A 21,816-nucleotide genomic window follows, 5' to 3' on the forward strand; every position below is an offset into this window, starting at 1 on the left:
GACTGCGGCAAAAACCTGAACTGATAGACCATGTGTGTGACTATGTTTTATCATGTGAAAACCAGAGGCCACTGATAGATACTTAGTAATAAGCATATGGTAAATTAAGTAAATGAAGATGTGAGACACTTTAGTCCAAGAAAAAGGAAGGGTTGCAGAAGGAAAGCGGCATGGTCATAAGGTACTATTTAGTTATGATATCTATTATTACATAGTGACATGACTGTAAATGCTATTAATTTTATTAACACTGATAAGGCTACATCTGAGTGACAGGGAAAGGGGCAGGCTGCATGGTTAGGTATGGAAGATAATCTCATTTAACACTGCATTAAATTCATAACATCCAAAGTAGATAAAATAGAAACTAACATTATCTGCATGTTTTGGGAATTTTGAAGGAAAAGACAAAGGAATCTATCAGAAAACCAGAGGAAAACTACTTCTAGGGAATGAAACTAGGGATTGGTGAGAAAGTGACACTTTTCTTTATTAGCTTTATGATAATATGACTTGTTTTTAAAGATTTACTCATTTATTTGAAAGGCAGAGTTACAGAGAGGCAGAGGCAGAAGCAGAGAGAGAGGTCGTCCAGACCTCTAGGTAAATCTAAGCTTTGGACAATATGACATATCAAACTTATAGTCACTACTAAAACATCAATCTAAAAAAAATTCCAGTTGATATTTATTGTATCTTTCTTTATATCATTTTTACTCAAGGGTAAGTTTCATTAATAAAATTATAATAATATTCTACTCTTAAAAGACATACTGTCAGGAAACCAATCATTAAAAATTTCACAATTTGCAACACATTTTTCTATAGTAAAATTAAGTCATAATGATAAATCTGAAAGAATCTGCATGCATAAGTAATTAAAGTGTTGTCAAAATTAGCAGTAGAAAATTTACCTGACATAGAGAGATCGCTTCTGGCTAGTTCGAAGAGATCCTGACCCTGAACTAATGCTACTATTCATCATCTGCTCCCGTAAGTCATGTATTTTAGCTTCAAAACGACTGTATTCTAAAGGGAGAAAAAGAAAAATAAATTTATTTATGTTCTTAAAATATTAACTGAAGACAAAGTGTCAAAAATGTAAACTGTTTTAAGATTGAGGAGGTATGCTAGAACCTTAAAATAGTAATCTGCATTTCATCAATCATGAAAAGTAAAAAAAAAAAGTGTACCATAAATTAGAATTAATTGAGCTAGAATTTTCCCATGTGCTATTTTAAGGTTCATATTACATTTAATCAATAAAAAGGTAATTTCCATGCATGAGATAGTATTAGCTATATTACAGTATTGTCTAATTGGAGTAACTTTTAAAATCAGGATTTGCTCTAATTTTTATATTGGAAAAGAAATAATATACCATATGCTTTGATGACTTTTCCCCTTGTCTTATATTCTTAAACATAAAACTTGTGTAGGGACAATAATAAATGGAAAAATATATCATAAAAATGAGAAACGGAATTTTAGCTCATTTTATCATTAACAAATTGTCAAATTGCCCAAATAAGATTCAAAAGCAATCAGAAATAACATCTATAAACATTTTTATTTAAAACATTTTTCACATAAAAACACATATGATTTTGGAAGATGGACTATTTTAAATAATACTATATATTAAAAATGATAATCTATGAATAAAAAACCTTAAGCATCTTTTAAAAAATATTATATAGTTATACACACTTATCTTTTTCTCTATTTATAACAAATTCTTTTACAGACAGGTCAAATCAAATTTGATTTTCTCTGAGCCAGCCTCAGAGCAAACAAGTTCTGTGGGAGTTTGTACAGTTTAAGATGACATTAGTTAAGAGTAAGTCTGATTATTGTTTACTCTTCCTTCCACCATAGTCATCAAATTTGGTTTATGAATAGTATGATCAAAGAAGCCAAGAATTCGTTGAGAGACACATTTAAAAGCTCTCATTAATATCAAATGAAATATTCTATTGTCCTTGAAAGAATCAATAAAAATCTAAATAAAACATTAGTAGACTGATTAGTATAATGTATCCCTTGTAACTCAATAATTAATGAATCCAGGACAAATCTTTCGTATGTGTAGACATAGTTAAGACACAGATAAGTGAATCAAGATATATAAAAATATAAGGTACATTATGAATTTATAATAGTTCCTTTAATTAAAAATTAGGATTACTGGGATTTTAATGTATCTTACATTTATATGTGCTTTATTACATATCAAGAGGCTTGAGTTTTAAGAAACAGGAAAATAACAGAATTGAGTACTGTGTAATGACTTATTTTATACAATTTTACATTCACAATTGTGAATAGTAATGCCAATACTACCACTTACTGCAAACAGTTAGCTATTTCCCTATCCCCCCCCCTTTTAAATCCATAGGGTACAGTCCACTAGGGATATAAAGTTGAATTGGAAGTTTCTCCCTGGGTGTAATATTGCCAAAAGGATACACATTTAGGTTCACTTGTTTCTTTTTATTTTCTACTTCAAATTTTCTACTGTTTTAGTAAAGAAGTAAAGTAGTTCCAAAATCAAATCTGTAAAAAAAAGCTACTAAAAAAAAGAAAGAAAAGAAAAATAACTCCTGGAGTGCATATTTTGCCCATCTGTTAACACTTTTACTTCCTATAATGGACTGTCTAGGTTTGACACATGCTTCTGATACCTGACTCCAGCAAACTGCTAATGCAGACCTTGGGAGACAGTGGTGATGGCTCAAGTAACTGGGTTTCTGTCCCTATGCTGGAGACCAGGATTGAGTTCCTGGCTCTTGGCTTCCATGTGGCATGGCTTTTGAGAGCATCTAAATGGTGAACCAACCAGCAGACGGGAGCTCTACCTTGTGCTCTCTCAAAAAACTGATTAATTAAACAATAAAAAGAGAAGAAATGCCTTAAAATAAGAGTCCAGCCTCTATTTTTCTCATCTTATTCCATCTTGGTTATTATGTATATAGCTAAAGAAAGGCTTCTTCTTCCATTTTTAACAATAAAAGAAGATACATACACATGCAAATACTTTCATACTTATTCTGTATCATTTTATGTATATGTCACTGTATGTATATATGCACATTTATTATTTTCTTAAATGAACAGCAATATACATTTTTCCACTTCTTGTTTATTTCCACTTCTTGTGTATTCAGATGTTCTCCATTCTGTTTTTACAGCTATATAATCCTTCTGTCTTCAACCATTACCTTTGTTGAAGGTATGTCTCCTACATATTGTGTAGGGTTAGATTTTGCTTTATTAATAAATCTGAAAACTGTTTTAAGATGATTTAACTTTTCTTATGATTGCTGGTTTATGATCATAGCTTTATCCTTACCATTTTGTGTTACATATAAATAGCCCGTCACAGTATACTTTCCCAAAATGCCCACATCCCACATGCGTTTGAACAACCTGAACTTGTCATTCCTCCATCAAAAGGTGGAGTCTTAATTCCCCTTGCCTTTAATCTGAGCTAGTTTTTTTTTTTTTTTGACTCACCTGGAAGCAAGAGAATATGGTAAAACAGATCCTGTGTGACTTGCAAGGTTAGAGTAAGAGAGGCTTTTGCCTTACTTATTAAATATTTTTTTGGATGTTCGTTTTGAGGTAAACTAGAAGCCATGCTACAAGTCCAACCATTCTAAAATCATCATGCTACAAGAGGTCACACAACTGTTCTCTGAACCCAAACTTTTCAGTCAGTACTATCAAGCCACAAGACAAGGGGAGTTAAGCCATAACAGACCCTCCAAAGTAGCTACTAGTTGAGTTCCATTAAGTGACCCTAGTTGATTCCACATAGAAGAAACTTCTAGTTAAAATCCTGCCTATATTCCTAACCTTGTGAATTCATAAAATGAATTTTAACTCAGTAGGCTTTGGGATATTTTGTTATAAAGCAACAATAACTGTAATACAGTCTCATTGAGTGATTTAAGTTTGTGTGTGTGTGTGTGTGTGTGTGTGAAACTTTATGGAAGTCTGTCCTTCTATTCTAATGGTCAAGGAAAAAAAAAAAACACAAAAACATACTATGAACAAATCTCTCCAGATCTGATCTGAAATATTACCCTCTTATACCCAGTTACAAACTTTAATGAAATCAGAAAGTTTATACTTTTCTGTTTTTTTTTTTTTTTTTTTTTTTTTTTTTTTTTGACAGGCAGAGTGGACAGTGAGAGAGAGAGACAGAGAGAAAGGTCTTCCTTTGCCGTTGGTTCACCCTCCAATGGCCGCCGTGGCCGGCGGGCTGCGGCCGGCGCACCGCGCTGATCCGATGGCAGGAACCAGGTACTTATCCTGGTCTCCCATGGGGTGCAGAGCCCAAGCACTTGGGCCATCCTCCACTGCACTCCCTGGCCATAGCAGAGAGCTGGCCTGGAAGAGGAGCAACAGGGACAGAATTCGGTGCCCCGACCAGGACTGGAACCCGGTGTGGCAGCGCCGCAAGGAGGAGGATTAGCTTAGTGAGCCGCGGCGCCGGCAAGAAAAGAGATTTTTAAAAGGTGTTTATTTATTTATTTGAGAGAGTTATAGACAGAGAGAGGGAGAGACAGAGAGAGAGGTCTTCCATCCCACTGGTTCACTCCCTAGATGGCTACAACAGCTGAAGCTGAGACGATCCAATGCCAGGATCCAGGTGCTTCTTCTGGGTCTTCCACATGGGTACAGGGGTCCAAGGACTTCTATTGCTTTCTCAGACCACAGTAGAGAGCTGGACTGGAAGAGGAGCAGCCAGGACTTGAACTAGCACCCATATGAAATGCTGGCGCTGCTGATGGAGGCTTAGACTACTAGACCCCAACGCCAGCCCTATACTTTTTCTTTTTTTGACAGGCAGAGTGGACAGTGAGAGAGAGACAGAGAGAAGTCTTCCTTTGCCGTTGGTTCACCCTCCAATGGCTGCCGCGGCCGGCGTGCTGTGGCCGGCACACCGCGCTGATCCAATGGCAGGAGCCAGGTACTTCTCCTGGTCTCCCATGAGGTGCAGGGTCCAAGGACTTGGGCCATCCTCCACTGCACTCCCTGGCCACACCAGAGAGCTGGCCTGGAAGAGGGGCAACCGGGACAGAATCCAGCGCCCCGACCGGGACTAGAACCCGGTGTGCCGGTGCCGCAAGACGGAGGATGATCCTATTGAGCCACGGCGCTGGCCTAACAGCCCTATACTTTCATATTATTTTCAAGTTCCCAATTTTACGATAACTGTACTTAATCAAGTAGTCAGCATATACAGACTTTACATTACATACTCTTCCTCACAGTCATCTTCATCAATGCACACACCAGTCCTTATGTCTGATCTTTCCCATCATGTGGAAGTCTGAAGGTTGTTCTTTCCACAGGCAGTGTTTATACAGATAATACACCCTAATTCTTCACTAATACATTTGACTGAAGCTTTTATGTGAAAATCTGTTTCATTTTTTGATTTTTCTTTCACTCTGAGTTTGTTCACTTCATTGTTGTTTATAAGCCACTACCAATGAAATTCTGATTAACAATTTTATTTCTTTTCTTTAAAAAGGACTTTGAGAGGCTGATGTTGTGGAATAGTGGGTTAAGCCACTGCTTATGATGCTGGCACCCCATATGGGTGGCAGTTTGTGTCCCGGCTGCTCCATTTCCTATTCAGCTACCTGCTAATGTGCCTGGGAAAGCAGTGGAGGATGGCCCAGCCCTGGCCACTGTGGCCACCTGAAGAGTCAATCAGGAGATGGAGGATCTCTTTCTCTGTAACTTTCCCTTTCAAATCAATCAATTTTTAAAAAAAATTTATTTATTTATATGAAAGTCAGAGTTACACAGAGAGAGGAGAGGCAGAAAAAGAGAGAGAGAGAGAGAGAGAGAGAGAGGTCTTCCATCCGATGGCTCACTCCCAAATTGGCCACAATGGCCAGAGCTGCACCAAATCGGAGCCAGGAGCTTCTTCCGGGTCTTCCATGTGGGTGCAGGGGCCCAAGGGCTTGGGCCATCTTCTACTGCTTTCCTAGGCCACAGCAGAGAGCTGGATTGGAAGTGGAGCTGTCAAGTCTCAAACTGGTGCCCATGTGGGATGCCAGTGTTTCAGGCCAGGGCGTTAACCCACTGCACCACAGCACCGGCCCCTCAATTTTTTTCTTTTAAGGGCTTTGAGGGTGAGAAGAAAGGAAAATTCCACAGATTTTTTTCTTTAATTTATTGCAATATTTCTCAGTACTGATTATCACCTTAGATAAGGTACATGGAAAATCCTTTTGATACATAGTTTGAACCTTTTTGTATTACAGAGAAGTTTCCTTGTTTATATATCTTTAATATGTGTTTTATTTCATTGTTTTGGTTCTTTTTAGGAGACTCATACTACATGCATTTTTTTTTTTTTGACAGGCAGAATGGATAGTGAGAGAGAGAGAGACAGAGAGAAAGGTCTTCCTTTTGCCGTTGGTTCACCCTCCAATGGCCACCACGGCTGGCGCGCTGCGGCTGGTGCACCGCGCTGATCCAAAGGCAGGAGCCAGGTGCTTCTCCTGCTCTCCCATGCGGGTAAAGGGCCCAAGCACTTGGGCCATCCTCCACTGCACTCCCGGGCCACAGCAGAGAGCTGGCCTGGAAGAGGGGCAACCGGGAAAGAATCCGGCGCCCCAACTGGGACTAGAACCCGGTGTGCCGGCACTGCTAGGTGGAGGATTAGCCTAGTGAGCTGCGGCGCTGGCCATACATGCATGTTTAATAGTCCATATCTCATTTTCAAATTCTTTCTTTCTTATATCTATTTATTTAAAGATTGAAGAGATTATAAAATTTTTTCTAGAACCATTTGAGAGTAACTTGCTTCCCTGATGTTTCATCATCTCTGATTACTTTGGTATATAGTTCCCACAACTGTTTTTCTAATACATCCACAAAACCATCAATATCAGGCAAGTAATATTAACATATTACTATCATCTAATGCGCAAATTCCAATGAAGTTTCACCAATAATGTTATTTATATCCAAAAGAGCCAACTCAAAATCATGTGTTGCATTTAGCTGTCATATCTTTTTACTTTCACAATCTTTCCTTAACTTGTGATCTTGATACTGTTGAAAACTATAAGTTAATTATTTTAGAGACTATCTCTCAACATATCTATTTCTATATGATCAGATTAGGCTATACAACTGTGGCAGGAGTATTACAAAACAGCTCTTACATTCTTCCAAATGCACCCTATCAAGTGGTATATAATTATGATTTGTGCCATTATTAATATTATTAACTTTAATCACTTGACAAAGGTGTCACATTTTTTACTTAAAATTAATTTTTCCCTTTGCAAATATGTTACAACTGTGTACACTTCTCTATTATTATCCAATCTTTAATTAATTTATTTACATTAGTAAGGACTCATGATTTTCCAATTTACTCAGTAGGCTACTGTCTGGTATTATTATTAATTTGATGCTGAAATTGCTTGGCTTATGAAGTCTAAGTCTTATTTTGTGTTCTTCTGACATGTCTCCATCATTCCTTGAGTACTTCTTGATTTGTGGCACAGGATACTACCGAATAACCAGTGCTTTCCAAGTTGGAACCAGACATCTACCCCAAAGTCTTGGTAAATTTATTGGGGAATAGTATTTGCAAGGCGGTATTTTAGCACTAGGTTAGCTCACTCCTTCTGGCGTGGCACTGATACCAAGTTCTCTAAGGGACAAGAGTTAGGGGGATGTTAAATATATGTGCATGTGTATAAACAAATAAGAATATCTCAAAAATTCATGGATAATATTTTGGTGCAAAAATTTGAAATTCATGCAAAGTATTCAGAAAGTTCATGGAAAAGGTATATTATGGAAAAAAATACTGCATGGATTTCAAAATTTCTTTGTACCAAAATAAACTTCTTCTTCTTCTTTTTTCTTTTGACAGGCAGAGTTAGACAATGAGAGAGAGAGACAGAGAGAAAGGTCTTCCTTCCATTGGTTCACCCCCCAAATGGCCGCTATGGCTGGCGTGCTATGCCGATCCGAAGCCAGGAGTCAGGTGCTTCCTCCTGGTCTCCCATGGGGTGCAGGGCCCAAGGACCTGGGCCATCCTCCACTGCCTTCCCGGACCACAGCAGAAAGCTGGACTGGAAGAGGAGCAATCGGGACAGCAATCCGGCACCCCAACTGGGACTAGAACCCGTGTGCTGGCGCCGCAGGTGGAGGATTAGCCAAGTGAGCTGTGGCGCCGGCCTAAACTTCTTCTTTAATTCCATTTTTTTCACAGACTTTTGAAGTCCCTTTGTGTACATGTACATACACACTTTATACATAGACATTTAGGCCTTCATAGCTACAGAAATTAAAAAACCCTGAGTTCATACCAATTTCTCCAATTCTAACTCAATATTACAGAATTTAAGTTTTTTCCTCTTTCCATACTTGTAACTCTCTTCTCCAACAGTGAAAATCATGGATAATAAAAACTTAACATAAAAACTCACTTGAGCAATCTGTTAGTAACCAATCTTCTGTCTCCACTATCATCCACCTTCCTGACTGGGCTCTGAACACTCCTATGTGTGCCCTCCCCCTTCTGCTTGAGCTGACTTCTCAAGACAGGATGTTACTATGCATAGAAGCCCTTCATATGGTTAAGTCCAATGGGTCACCATGGCTCTCCTTACCTCCCAGACCTGACATGTAGATACATAATAATTTCAGGGTTAAATTGATTAGGATGCAGAAAGGAAAGATCTTTTATTATTTTTAAGAAATTTATTTATTTTGGGCTACTGTTATGGTATAGCAGGTAAAACTACTGCCTGCCTGCAATACGAGAACCCCATATGGGCACTGGTTCATGTCTGGGCTGCTCCATTTCTAACCTAGTTTCCTGTTAGTGCACCTGAGAAAAGCAGCGGATGATGGCCCAAGTGTTTACGTTCCTGCATTCATATGGTAGACCCAGATGAAGCTCCAGGTTCCTGGCTTCTGCCTGGTCCAGCCTAGGCTATTGCAATCATCTGGGGAGTGAACCAGTGGATAGAAGACCTTTCTCTCCCTCCCTCTCCTCTCTCTCTCTCCCTTTCTCTGTAACTCTGCATTTCAAATAAATTAATAAATCTTTTAAAAATACTTATTTTATTTTAAGGCAGAGAGAGAAGGAAGGGGGGCGGTGAGAAAGAGAATGAGTGAATTAATCAGGAGAGACTTTCTATCTGCTGGTTTACTTTCCAAAGGGGCCAATAGTTGGTCCGGGCCAGGCTGAAGTCAGGAGCCAGGAAATCCATCTGGGGCTCCCCTATGGGTGGTAGCGGCCCAAATACTTGGGCAATCGTCCACTACTTTCCCAGGTGTGCTAGCAAGAAGCTGGATCATGGGGCTGGCATTGTGGCGTAGTAGGTTAAGCCTTGACCTGCATCCCATATGGATGCCGGTTCAAATTTGGGCTGCTCCAGTTCTGATCCAGTTCCCTGCCATTGCACCTGGAAAGAAATGGAAGACGGCCTAAGTTCTTGGGCCTCTGCACCCAAGTGGGAGAACCAGAAAAGCTTTGGGGTCCCAACCTTGGCTTGGCCTAGCTGCAGCTGTTGCGGCCATTTGGGGAGTGAACCAGTGGATGAAAAACCTATCTCTCCCTCTTCCTTTGTTAATCTGCCTTTCACATAAATAAAAAATAATTTAAAGAAAAAAAAAACTGGATTAGAGGCAGAGCAGCCAAGACTCGAACTGGCATTCTGATATGGGATATTGGTGTCATTATAAGCTATGGTTTAACCTGCTGTATCACAATGCCAGCCCAGCCCCCTTTAGTTTTAATTTAAAAATAGCCCTCCGGGGCTGGCACTGTGGCATAGTGGGTAAAGTTGCCACCTGCAGCGCCAGCATCCCATTTGGGTGCCAGTTCAAGTCCTGGCTGTTCCACTTCTGATCCAGCTCTCTAATATGGCCTGAGAAAGCAGTAGAAGATGGCCCAAGTCCTAGCGCCCCTAGGGTTACTGCTAATACACATACTGGGAGTTAGCAGGTGATAGCTCAAGTATGTGGGTCCCTGACTCCAGGGGGAAGACCCAGAGTTCTGGGATCATGGCTTTGGCCTGGCTTACCCTTGGTTGAAGTGGGACATTCAGGAAGTAAACCAGAAGACAGAAGATCTCTGTCTCTCTTTCAAATAAACAAACAAGTAAAAAAATAATAACAGGTAGAGTTATTAAGTGTAACAAGGTTAGTACTGCACATGGCATAGTTTTTCCTACTATATTATATCACCAAACCACAGGAGATTCTGGAACTTCAGATCAATCAGTTTTGTTACATTTTATAACTTCTGGATATAAAATCAATTTAAATCCAGTTTCTGGGGTAAAATTTTTTTTAAATATGAAGGCTTCTTTTTTAAAGAAGTTTTTGAAGTTTTTATTTATTTATTTGAGAGGCAGAGTTACAGACAGAGAAAGAGAGGTCTTCCATCTTCTGGTTCACTCCTCAAATGGCCACAATGGCCAGAGCTGGGTTAATCTGGAGCCAGAAGCCAGGAGCCAGAAGCCTGTTCTAGATCTCCTACTCAGGTGTAGGGGTCCAAGCACTTGGGCCATCTTCCATTGCTTTCTCAGTCCATAGCAGAGAGCTGAATTGGAAGAGGAACAGCTGAGACACGAACCGGCACCCAAATGGAATGCCAGTGCCGCAGACAGAGGTATAGCCTATAAGCCACAGTGCCAGCCTCCCCATGTTTAATTTTTGATAATCATTCCCCAAAATGATTAAGAGAAAAAAAAAGGAATTATTTTTTGCCTTTAGAGTTAATAACATGTAAAGAAGTTAGGAGATAACATCTCTTTAAGTGTAATACAGAGATTATTTTTCTCACATTTAGAATCTAAGACATACAAAGCAAACAAGCTGACAAACGCAGAATAAAACTATATGGAACACTATCAGGTGAGCCACAGATTCTAAAAGACAAAAAAAATTATTCCTTTTTTCTAAAAGAATTATTTTATTTATTTGAAAGGCAGAATTGCAGAAAGAAAGGGAGAGACAGAGAGATCCTCCATCTGCTGGTTTACTCCCTAAATGGCAATGATGACCAGGGCTGGGACAGACCTAAGCCAGGAGACAGGAGTTTTCATCCAGGTCTCCCATGTGGGTGCACTGGCCCAAGCGCTTGGGCCATCTTGTGCTGCATTCCTAGGAGCACTGACTGGGAGCTGGAATGAAGTGGAACAGGGACTTGAAATGGTGTCATATGTGATACTGGTGTTGCAGGTGGCGGTGTTACCTGCTACACCACAACACGGGCCCCCAAGAACTTATTCCTCCGAAAAACTACCAAAAACTACATCTTTGCATGTACTTGTGTCAGAACATTAATAAAATAGACTCCCAAGGGACTCACTTTTAGTAAACACTGCAAGTTGATTATCAGAGTGTTGAGTAACTTTTTTGTATTTCTTAAAACGGCCAGCTCAGTCAGAAAATCTGAATCTTACCTTTAATTTATATACTTGGCCCTCACAGCAGTTATACTTGGATGATGTGGAATATGTTTCTTTTCTAATGTGCTGTACAACAAAAATATACCTGTTAAAATATACACTATTAAAACATGAAGCTATAGTGTCACTCACTGCCAATCAAAGACATAAGGTAAATAGCAGTACAATGAGGGGGACAGGTGAATTGTCGTAGTCGTTAAAACATACTTTAAACTTTTAACTTCTGGGGTGGGTGTATGGGCCAGTGGTCAAGAAACTGGTTTTGTCACATCACAGTGTTTGGATTTGATGCCTAATTCCAGCTTCATGATGGAGCTGAGGCTGGGCCTCCCATGTAGGTGGCAGACGCCCACTCATTTCAGCCATCTTGTACTACTTTTCCCAGGCCATTAGGAAGAAGCTGGATAAGAAGTAGAGCACCCATATGGCATGGTGTCACAGGTCGGGACTTTACCTGCTATGCCACAATGCTGGTCTCCTCCACTTGTTTATATTTCAAGAAATGTTTTTCTGAATGCACTGAATTATAAATTTCAAACATTTTTCTTCCTTAAAATATATTTTTTCTATAATATTGCACAGACATAGTTGCCTGTCTTCCACTGCTAATGTTTTCTTTTTAATCTTTTTAGTCTATTTTTATTGCATTTTGCTTAGTTTTCCTGTTGTATCCTCTGTGTCTCCTATTGATTTTTCTTCAGTATCTCTGTCACTGTGTTCTAATTTTACTAATTGGTTTGCTTTATTCTTTGCTGGGTTCTTCTAGTTCAAAGCTAGTATCTTTTGGTTGTTGAGCTAACTTTTCTGACAGTTCTTACATTTCCACTTTACAATTTTTTTCTCTAGTGAATGCATAAACTGCTAAATACATTAAGGTTAAATTTTCATCTGATTTGTATTTGTCTGTGTTTAATTAGTTTTTTTAAAAAAAGATTTATTTATTTATTTGAAAGTCAGAGTTACACAGAGAGAGGAGAGGCAGAGAAAGAGAAAGAGCGAGAGAAAGAGGTCTTCCATCCGATGCTTCACTCCCTAATTGGCCACAACAGCCGGAGCTGCGCTGATCCGAAGCCAGGAGGCAGGAGCTTCTTCCAGGTCTCCCACACAGGTGTAGGGGCCCAAGGACTTAGGCCATCTTCTACCGGTTTCCCAGGCCAAAGCAGGAAGCTGGATCGGAAGTGGAGCAGCTGGGTCTCAAACTGGCGCCCATATGGGATGCCGGTGCTTCAGGCCAGGGCGTTAACCTGCTGCACCACAGCGCAGGCCCCTTGCTCATTTTTTTGACCTTAGTATCTTTGTAATATCAGGCTAGTTACTTTTAAATGACTTATTATACAATGAGCTGGATTTTGCTGGACAAGGTATTTGCAGAAAGTCTGAAGGTGCATGTTGGATGAAAGCACAGGCAATTTTATAGGCTTTAAAAATCAAAAGATGTGTCACAGCACCTAATCTTACAAGGGCAGATTGCTTTACCCAAACACAGGTTTCTTTGTTCTTTAAACCAAATTATACCATAGATGGCTTCTGCTTTGGCCTGCTCCTTCAATTCCCATGAGGTTTATCATAAAACTACAAAGAACAAGGATTATGTTTTTATACCTCAAAAATAAGCCACTCATCTCTAGGAAGTGCAATTTTCTATCATATTCTAAATTCTGCTACCACTGGGCATTCTTTTTTTTCTTTTTTTTTAAGTTTATTTTTTTCATTTACTTGAAAGGCAGAGCAACAGAGAGATTGAGAATAAAAGCAAGAGACATCTTCCATCCATTGGTTCACTCCCCAAATGCCTGCAATAGCCAAGGCTGGGCCAGGCTGAAGTCAGGAGCCCAAAACGCTGTCCAGGTGTTCCACATGGGTGGTGGGGGTCCAAGTACTTGAGTGACCTTACACTGCTTCCCAAAACACATTAGAGCAGGAAGTTGGACTGGAAGTGGAGCAGCCTGAACTGGATCCGGCACTTCAATATGAGATTTGAGCTTCCCAAGTGGATGCTGAACCCACTGTGCAGGATACCAGCCCACACTGACATTACTGACATTCTATTTCTCATGCTTTCCCTCCCTCAATGGGCACTCTGCCAAATCTCAAATGCTTAAGCAACCTATGCCTTTTTTTTTTTTTTTTTTTTTTTTTATTATCTGTCTTGTTAGTTTTCTTTAATATGAGGTAGAGTCGTGTGGGTAGAAGTATGTGTGTGTTTTCTGGGGAAATCAGGACGCAGATACTAACTTACTCTTAATCATACTTAAAAAGCCTATATTCTTCATAAACATGTGAGTGTCTGTAATAAAAGGCAAGAAGTGTTTGTAATCTGGTTTCCATATAGTGTACTTAGAGGGTAGGTATGTGTTGGCCAGAAGATAAAAGCATGTAGTCCCTCAAACAGATTTGTTTCTCACAAAAACTAATGAATTGGAATTCTGACTGCCTATGTTAATTCCTATTTGTTTGGTTAATGTGAATTTATTTGGAATTTACGCTCTATGTAAATGACTCTATACTTGCTCAGTTACTGAAACTAAAAGGCTGAAGTCTACTAGATGAATGGAATCAATCAAGTCAATATTATGGTTTGATTCATAATTTGTATGTAATATCAAGCAATTCCCAAAATATCACTTTGATCAGCTAAAAAATATTAGGCTTTGTTACAAAAATAAATTCTGCTCCAAGTAAAGAACAAAAAATGTTATAGTAGTTAAATTATAGGATATTTCACTTAGCTCAAGGATTGTAATTTTTTCCTTCTCCATTATATTATGAACATCAACAAGTACATTAAGTATTCTTTTGGGTATTTAAACTTTATAATTCCACTGAGGTTTTACTGGCAAAGTGGTTGTATCAATGTATACTAGAGTCTTACATATGTTTAGAATGGCATGACCTCAACTTTTCCATTACCACTTTCTTCTGCTACACATTTAATAAGGTCATGTCCATGATACTTTATTTTAGAAATACATTACGTCCCAAACGTGCACTCTTCATTTTAAATAGCAATAACAACTACAAGAAATGTATATTGAGCCCTGACATTAATAAATATAACCTTTCTAAAGTTAAAAAAATGTGGGTGATCTAATTTCCCTTGTTAATATTGCTATCATTGCTTATGGCTTTATTTTTCTTTCAGATCAGAAAGCTAGTAAAAGGGCTATTAAAAGACATGTGTTCAGTTATAAAAAAATAAACACTTGGAAATTAATTCAAATGGTGTATGCTTGGGAGAACTGGAAGATAAAGTTCCTATACCCTATTAAAAAATACTTTTGACCTAGGAAGTAAATTAGGTTCCGACTAAACAAATACTAGATTAATAAATCAAAATAAAACATAAAAATGAGTTAATCTTGGAAGTAAACGTTACAAAAAGAATTTTAAAAATTGAAATAAGCAACAGAAACAGCAAGAATTTCATTACCTTCAGGTCGATACTGTGCAACAATTGTGACAGCTTGGCCGGCATTTTTCAATGCAGCTGCTGCTTGTTCATGACTGGCAGCTCTCAGGTCAACACTGTTTACCTGTAAATCAAAGCAAGCCTTAATATGAGAAAACAATCACTTTGATTAGAAATCATAGCAGCTTTGAGAAAGCAGAGATTAAACAAACAAAATTAGTTGCAGTAACTTTGCCTTTAAAACATTGTCTGTCCTGACTTGCCAAAAATAAACTGCACACTGCTATGGCCTGGGAAAGCAGTGGAAGAGGCCCAAGTCCTTGGGCCCCTGCACCTATGTAGGAGACTCAGAGGAAGCTCCTGCCTTCTGGTTTTGGATCTGTACAGCTCTGGCCATTATTAGGGAATGAACCATCAGATGGAAGACCCCTCTCTCTGCCTCTTCTACTCTCTGTGTAACTCTGACTTTCAAATAAATAAATAAATAAATCTTTCTTTTTGAAACTGCACAGTAAAACAAAACTATTACTCCAACCTTCATTTACTAAAAATACTCTGTTTAATGTCATGTTAGCAAAACCAGAACATTCTCCCATAGAAGGTTGGCTATCAATCCATTAAGAAATGCACATAAAATTAATAACCTGAAAAAACCCCACAAATATCATAATTTTGCACATTTCATTTTACTAGTAACTCATCAATGGGAGGGAAACTGATTTTGTTTTTGAGCATCCATATACTTCATGTTGCATTCTTATCCTATTGCTTGACTCAGCTTCCATTCTCCTTTGTCCTTTCACAAAATAAAGCTTTCCATCTTGCAGTGTAACAGGAAAGCAATTACTTTTAAAATAGCTCAGATTTTAAAGACTGATTAAAGACAGTCAAGATCTAGGAGATGAATTTTGAATAATTGGTCCTTTTTTGGTAAAAAAATTACTGAGGTGACCAATTCTCCCCCAGAAGAATAAACAATTAAATTCTTATTTCTTGAAGGTTGCTAACAGTACATAACACAAAGTACACTATCTTAAGAGACTGTTCCTCTTCCATTAAGAGCTGGATTGGAATTGGAGCAGTCGGGACTCAAACTGGCGCCCACATGGGATGCCGCCACTGCAGGCCGGGTGGCTTTGCCTGTTATGCCACAGCGTTGGCCCCACTAATCTATTTCTAACTGTATGGATTTGCTTATTCTATACATTTCAAATAAATGGGACATTAAAACATATGGCCACCTGTGCTATGCTTCTTCCCCTTAGCATGTTTTCAAGGTTCCCCCCTGTAGCATATATCAATACTTCATTCCTTATTATGTCTGAATAATAGTCCATTGTATGTATTCAGTTTTTAATATTAAATTTTTTAAAGACTTTTTTTCTAGGTTTTTTTTATCTGAAAGACAGAGTTACAGAGAAAGGTAGAGGCAGAGAGACTGCGTCTTCCATCTGCTGCTTCACTACCCAAATGGCCACAATGGTTGGAGCTGAGCCAATCCAACGCAGGAGCTTCTACTGGGGCTCCTATGTGGGTGCAAGGGCCCAAGGGCTTGGGCCATCCTCTACTGCTTTCCCAGGCGCATTAGCAGGAGCTGGATCAGAAGTGGAGTAGCTGAGCCCATTTGTGATTCCAGCACTGCAGGCCAGGGCTTTAACACACTGTACCACAGCGCCGGCCCTATTGTTATTAGATTTTTAAAAAAGATTTTCTATATACAAGATTATGTCATCTGCAAATAGCTTTCCTTTTTGATTATTTTTTCATACTTTGTGAGTCTTTTATTTATTTTGTTTTGCTTATGACCAGCAATTTGGCTAGAAGCTTTGTGAGTCTTTCATTTGTTTTGCTTATGACCAGCTTATGGCTAGAAGCTTCAGAACAATTAATTAGAAGTGGGAAGAATGAATACCCTCGACTTTAGAGGAAAAGCTTTAATATGTAATATTTAGAATGATTTTAGCTATTGGTTTTCCAGAGACAACCTTTATCAGACTGAGAAAGTTACCTTCTATTCCTAATTCATTGAATGTTTTTAATCATGAAAAGGTATTGGTTCATGGCAGTTGCTTTTTCTGTTTTTTATTGAGATGATCAAGTGGTTTACATGCTTTACTCTATGAAAGTGTTGTCTTTGTTTGTTTGTTTTTTTTTTTTTGACAGGCAGAGTGGACAGTGAGAGAGAGACAGAGAGAAAGGTCTTCCTTTTGCCGTTGGTTCACCCTCCAATGGCCGCTACAGCTGGTGTGCCGCTGCGGCTGGTGCACCACGCTGATCCGAGGGCAGGAGCCAGGTGCTTCTCCTGGTCTCCCATGGGGTGCAGGGCCCAAGCACCTGGGCCATCCTCCACTGCACTCCCTGGCCACAGCAGAGAGCTGGCCTGGAAGAGGGGCAACTGGGACAGAATCCGGTGCCCTGACTGGGACTAGAACCCGGTGTGCTGGCGCTGCTAGGCAGAGGATTAGCTTATGGAGCCGCAGCGCTGGACCTTTGGTGTTCTTATGTTGAACTAATCATGCATTCCTGGAATCAATTCCACTTCATGATGGCTCATATCTTTTTTTTTTTTTTTTATTTTTTATACAGATGGAACCACTCTGTTATTCAGTTGGGGATTTTTGTGCCTATACTCATAAGGGATATTGATTTGTGGCTTTTTTCTTTTTGAGATGCCTTTGGTGTGGGTATAAGGATAATATTGACCTCATACAATGAGTTGAGAAATATTCCTCACACTTCTTTTTTTTTTTTTTAAAGGAAGAGTTTGTAAATGGTTTGACAGAATCCAAGATTGAAGCTACCTGGCCTTGGGCTTTTGCTACTGTGAGAAGTTTCTGATTACAAATTCAATCTTACTTGTTATAGATGTAGGCAGATTTTCCATATTTTAAAAATGATTTATGCCGGCGCCGTGGCTCAATAGGCTAATCCTCCACCTTGTGGCGCCGGCACACCGGGTTCTAGTCCCGGTTGGGGCGCCGGATTCTGTCCGGTTGCCCCTCTTCCAGGCCAGCCCTCTGCTATGGCCAGGGAGTGCAGTGGAGGATGGCCCAGGTGCTTGGGCCCTGCACCCCATGGGAGACCAGGAAAAGCACCTGGCTCCTGGCTCCTGCCATCGGATCAGCGCGGTGCGCCGGCTGCAGCGGCGGCCATTGGAGGGTGAACCAACGGCAAAGGAAGACCTTTCTCTCTGTCTCTCTCTCTCACTGTCCACTCTGCCTGTCAAAAATTAAAAAAAAAAAAAAAATGGTTTATTTATTTGAAAGGGAGAGAGAGGAGAGAGACAAAGAGATGTTCCATCTGCTGGTTCACTCCCCAAATGGCTGTGCTGGCCAGGTCTGGACCAGGTCAAAGCCAAGAGCCTGGAACTCCATCCAGGTCTCTCACATCGGTGGCATCCAAGTACTTGCACAATCCTCCACTATTTTCCAAGGTATATTAGTGGGGAGCTGGAGCTGAAATGCAGCAGCTGAGGCTGAAACTGGTGCTCTGATATGTGGCATCCCAGGCAGCAGCTGGATTTGCTATGTCACAATGTTAGTCTCATATTTTCCATTTTGTTTTTTTTTAAAAAAAAGTGCATTTATTTTCATCTACTTAAAAGCTGAGTGTGGGGACCAGCACTGTGGTGTAGTGGGTTAAGCCTCCGCCTACTGTGCTGGCATCTCATGTGGGAACTGGTTCTAGTCTTGGTTGCTCTTCTTCTGATCCAGCTCTCTGCTATGGTCTGGGAAAGCAGCAGAAGATGGACCGAGTGTTTGGGCCCCTGCACCTGTGTGGGAGGCCCGGGAAGAAGCTCCTGGCTCCTGCCATCGGATTGGCCTAGCTATGGCTGTTGCAGACCTTTGGGGAAGTGAATCAGTGGATGGAAGACCTCTCTCTCTGTCTCCCTCTCTGTGTGTAACTCTACCTCTCAAATAAACAAACAAAATCTTAAAAAAAAAAAAAAAGGTAACTCACAGAGACAGAAAGACATATACGTATCCTTTATCTGCTGGTTGACTCCCCAGATACTTCCAACAGCCAGAGCTGGGCCAGATGGAAGCCAGGAGCCAAAAACTGCATGCTGTTCTCCCATGTGGATGCTAGGGGCCCAAGCACATAGGCCATCATCTACTATCTCCCAGGATGCATTAGCAGAAATCTGGACTGCAAGTGAAATATGACAAACTAGCACTCTGATATGGGATAAAGGTTTCCCAAATGGTGGCTTAACATGTTGTGCCACAATGCCTATCCCAGATTGTCTATTTTTTCTTGAGTAATTTTCAATAGTACATCTTTCTAGAAATTTATCAATTATATAACAGAAGTCTTTCATTTTTAATAGTAATTTTAAAAAGATTTATTTATTTGAAAGTCAGAGTTACAGAGAGAGAAGAGAGACAGAGAGATCTTCCATCTGCTGGTTCACTCCTCAAATGGCTGCAACCAGTTGAAGCTGTTCAAAGCCAGGAGTTAGGAGAGTCTTCTTGGCCTCCTGCCTGGGTGTAGGAGTCCAAGCACTTGGGCCATCTTCCGGAGCTTTCCCAGGCCATTAGCAGGGAGCTGGATCAGAAGTGGAGCAGCCAGAACTTGAGCCAGCATCAGTGGTGGCTTACCCCATTGAGCCACAGTGCTGGCCTTTTAATGGTAATTTTTATCTTAAGGTCTACATTGACACTGACATGGCCATTCTAAGTCTCTTTTGGTTACTATTTGGGTAGTGAATCTTTTCTAACTTTTACTTCCAAACTACTTACTTTCAAGTTTTTTTTTTTTTTTTTTTTTTTAAGATTTATTTGCTGGGGCCAGTACTGTGTTGCAGTGGGTAAAGCATCTGCCTGCAGTGCTGGCTTCCCATATGGGTACCAGTTCAAGTCCTGGATGCTCCAATTTATGATTCAGCTCTTTGCTACGGCTTGGGAAAGCAGTGGAGGATGGCCCAAGTACTTGGGCCCCTGCACCTGCACGGGCTTCAGGTCAGCCCAACTTTGGTGGTTGCGGCCTGTTAGGGAGTAAACCAGCGGATGGAAGAGCTCTCGCTGTCTCTGTCTCTCCTTCTCTCTCTTATAACTCAAATAAATAAATCTTAAAAAAAAATCAGTCATTTTTTTTCTTGAATAAACATTTCCTGGATTGCTGCAAGCTTTTGGTTAGTTTTCAGAGTTCTAAAAAGTTTATCCTGGCAATTCTGGCTACTTTTCTCACTGTTTTTAAAGAGATTTTTTTTCCTTGCTATTTTGGACCACTTTTTGATTCCAAGACTCCAAGATTTTAAGTTTTAAATGAGTATCAACTATATTCTCCACTGGTTGACATCAATAGAAAAAACAGTAATCTCATTTATACAGTATTGAAAAATATGTTGTTCTACATATTTAATAACAGCTCTGGATTACAAAAGCTTCTCTATCACAATTAACTGCTGCAAGGGGAATTTTTATAAAAATCTGTTATCAATTTCCTTTCTTTCTGAAATAACTCATTAAGAACATCAGTAAAAGGGTTTCTTTAGAACTGTTCTGAAAGTTTGGTCTCAGGAGCAGCAATATCAGTATCTCATGGAAATGTGTTAGAAGTACAAATGTTCAGATCTCAACCCAGTCCCACTTAGAAACTTTAGGTATGAGGTCTAGGAATCTGTTTTTTAATTAGGACATCAGTTGATCATGATTAAAGCTGAACTTTATTATTTTTTCTTTTTTTCAAAGATTTATTTATTTATGTGAAAGGCAGAGTTATAGACAGAGAAAAAGAAAAGCAGAGAAGTCTTCATCCACTGGTTCACTCCTCAACAGCCACAACAGTAGTGCTGGGCCAATCTAAAGCTGGGAGCTTCTTCCAGGTTTCCCATGTGGGTGCTGGGGCCCAAGTACTTGGGCCATCTTCCACTGCCTTTCCAGGCCATTAGCAGAGAGCGGAATCAGAAGTGGAACAGCCGGGACTAGAACTGGCGCCCATATGGGATGCCAGCACTGCAGGCAGAGGCTTAACCAACTATGCCACAGGGACAGCCCCTAAAGCTGAACTTTTAAAAACTGCAAAATTCTAAGGCACTTAAATGTGTTTGTTCTAGGACTTTATTTAGATTTCACTACCTTTTCTTATTTTTTTTTCTCTTGTTCCTAAAGCTTTTTTTCTAGAGGCTAAGTAAGCATTAAAATTTTAGTTGATGCATAGCACACTGTCAGACATAATACTGCATTAAATTACACTCACATTAGGGTGAGCAACTGCTCTGTACTGTCTAGGACATTAAGTTTTAAAATCAAGACTAAGGAGGTTTCTAGACATGGGATTTATAGTGCTAATACCAGGAAAATTCTGGATGAACTTGGTTGTGCAGGTCTACCTATTACACTTCAGCATGTGCCAGTGACCCATTTAGAGTGATCCTACATAGACAATTAAAAAAATCTATTTTTGTTTTGAATTTCTCACGGCAAACTCTAAGCCAGCTGAAAATTTATTTTGACACAAGGTGTGAAGTGAGGCTCTAAGCTAATTTTATTCTCCTAAATAGCTAGTTTGTCCCAATAATATTTATTTAAAAAACATGCCTTTCTTACCATTAATGTCTTTGAAATATTATAACTTAAAAAGATTAAATAAAAATGTACAAACTTGAACAGTTCAGCTAGACCAATTTTGACAACTGTACTTACCCATGAAACCACTCTCCCTAATGAGATATATACCTTTTCCATCTAGCAACACAACAACATCTACCATGTACTCTTATGCCTAGTCCCAGTCACTGGCAACTGCTTTCTGAACTCCATCACCATAATTCAGTGTTGCTTATTCATAATTATCAGGTAACTGGAACCAGAGTATTTTTGTGGCATCTGTTTAATTTTAACACAGTATCTTTCAGTTACCTGTGTTGCTTCATGTTTTAGTTGTTCCTTTTTTTGCCGAGTAGTACTATGTTGTATAAATATACAATCT

At 39.5% G+C, this 21,816-nt stretch overlaps 1 protein-coding gene across 42 annotated transcripts in view; it reads right to left on the reverse strand.

Annotated features, from left to right (window-relative positions):
- The window catches only part of DLG1 (discs large MAGUK scaffold protein 1), a 250,407-nt gene that overhangs the window by 47,299 nt on the left and 181,292 nt on the right, over positions 1–21,816 (reverse strand). For all 42 annotated transcript variants that reach the window (XM_070072340.1, XM_070072334.1, XM_008266703.4 and 39 more), the window contains 2 exons: positions 14,905–15,007; positions 915–1,029 (listed from right to left, as the gene is read on the reverse strand). In XM_070072340.1, coding sequence (XP_069928441.1) covers positions 915–1,029; positions 14,905–15,007 — 218 coding nt within the window. The remainder of the gene's footprint in view (positions 1–914; positions 1,030–14,904; positions 15,008–21,816) is intronic.

The sequence above is a fragment of the Oryctolagus cuniculus genome, chromosome 4, assembly GCF_964237555.1.
Source record: "Oryctolagus cuniculus chromosome 4, mOryCun1.1, whole genome shotgun sequence".
NCBI classification, from domain to species: domain Eukaryota; kingdom Metazoa; phylum Chordata; class Mammalia; order Lagomorpha; family Leporidae; genus Oryctolagus; species Oryctolagus cuniculus.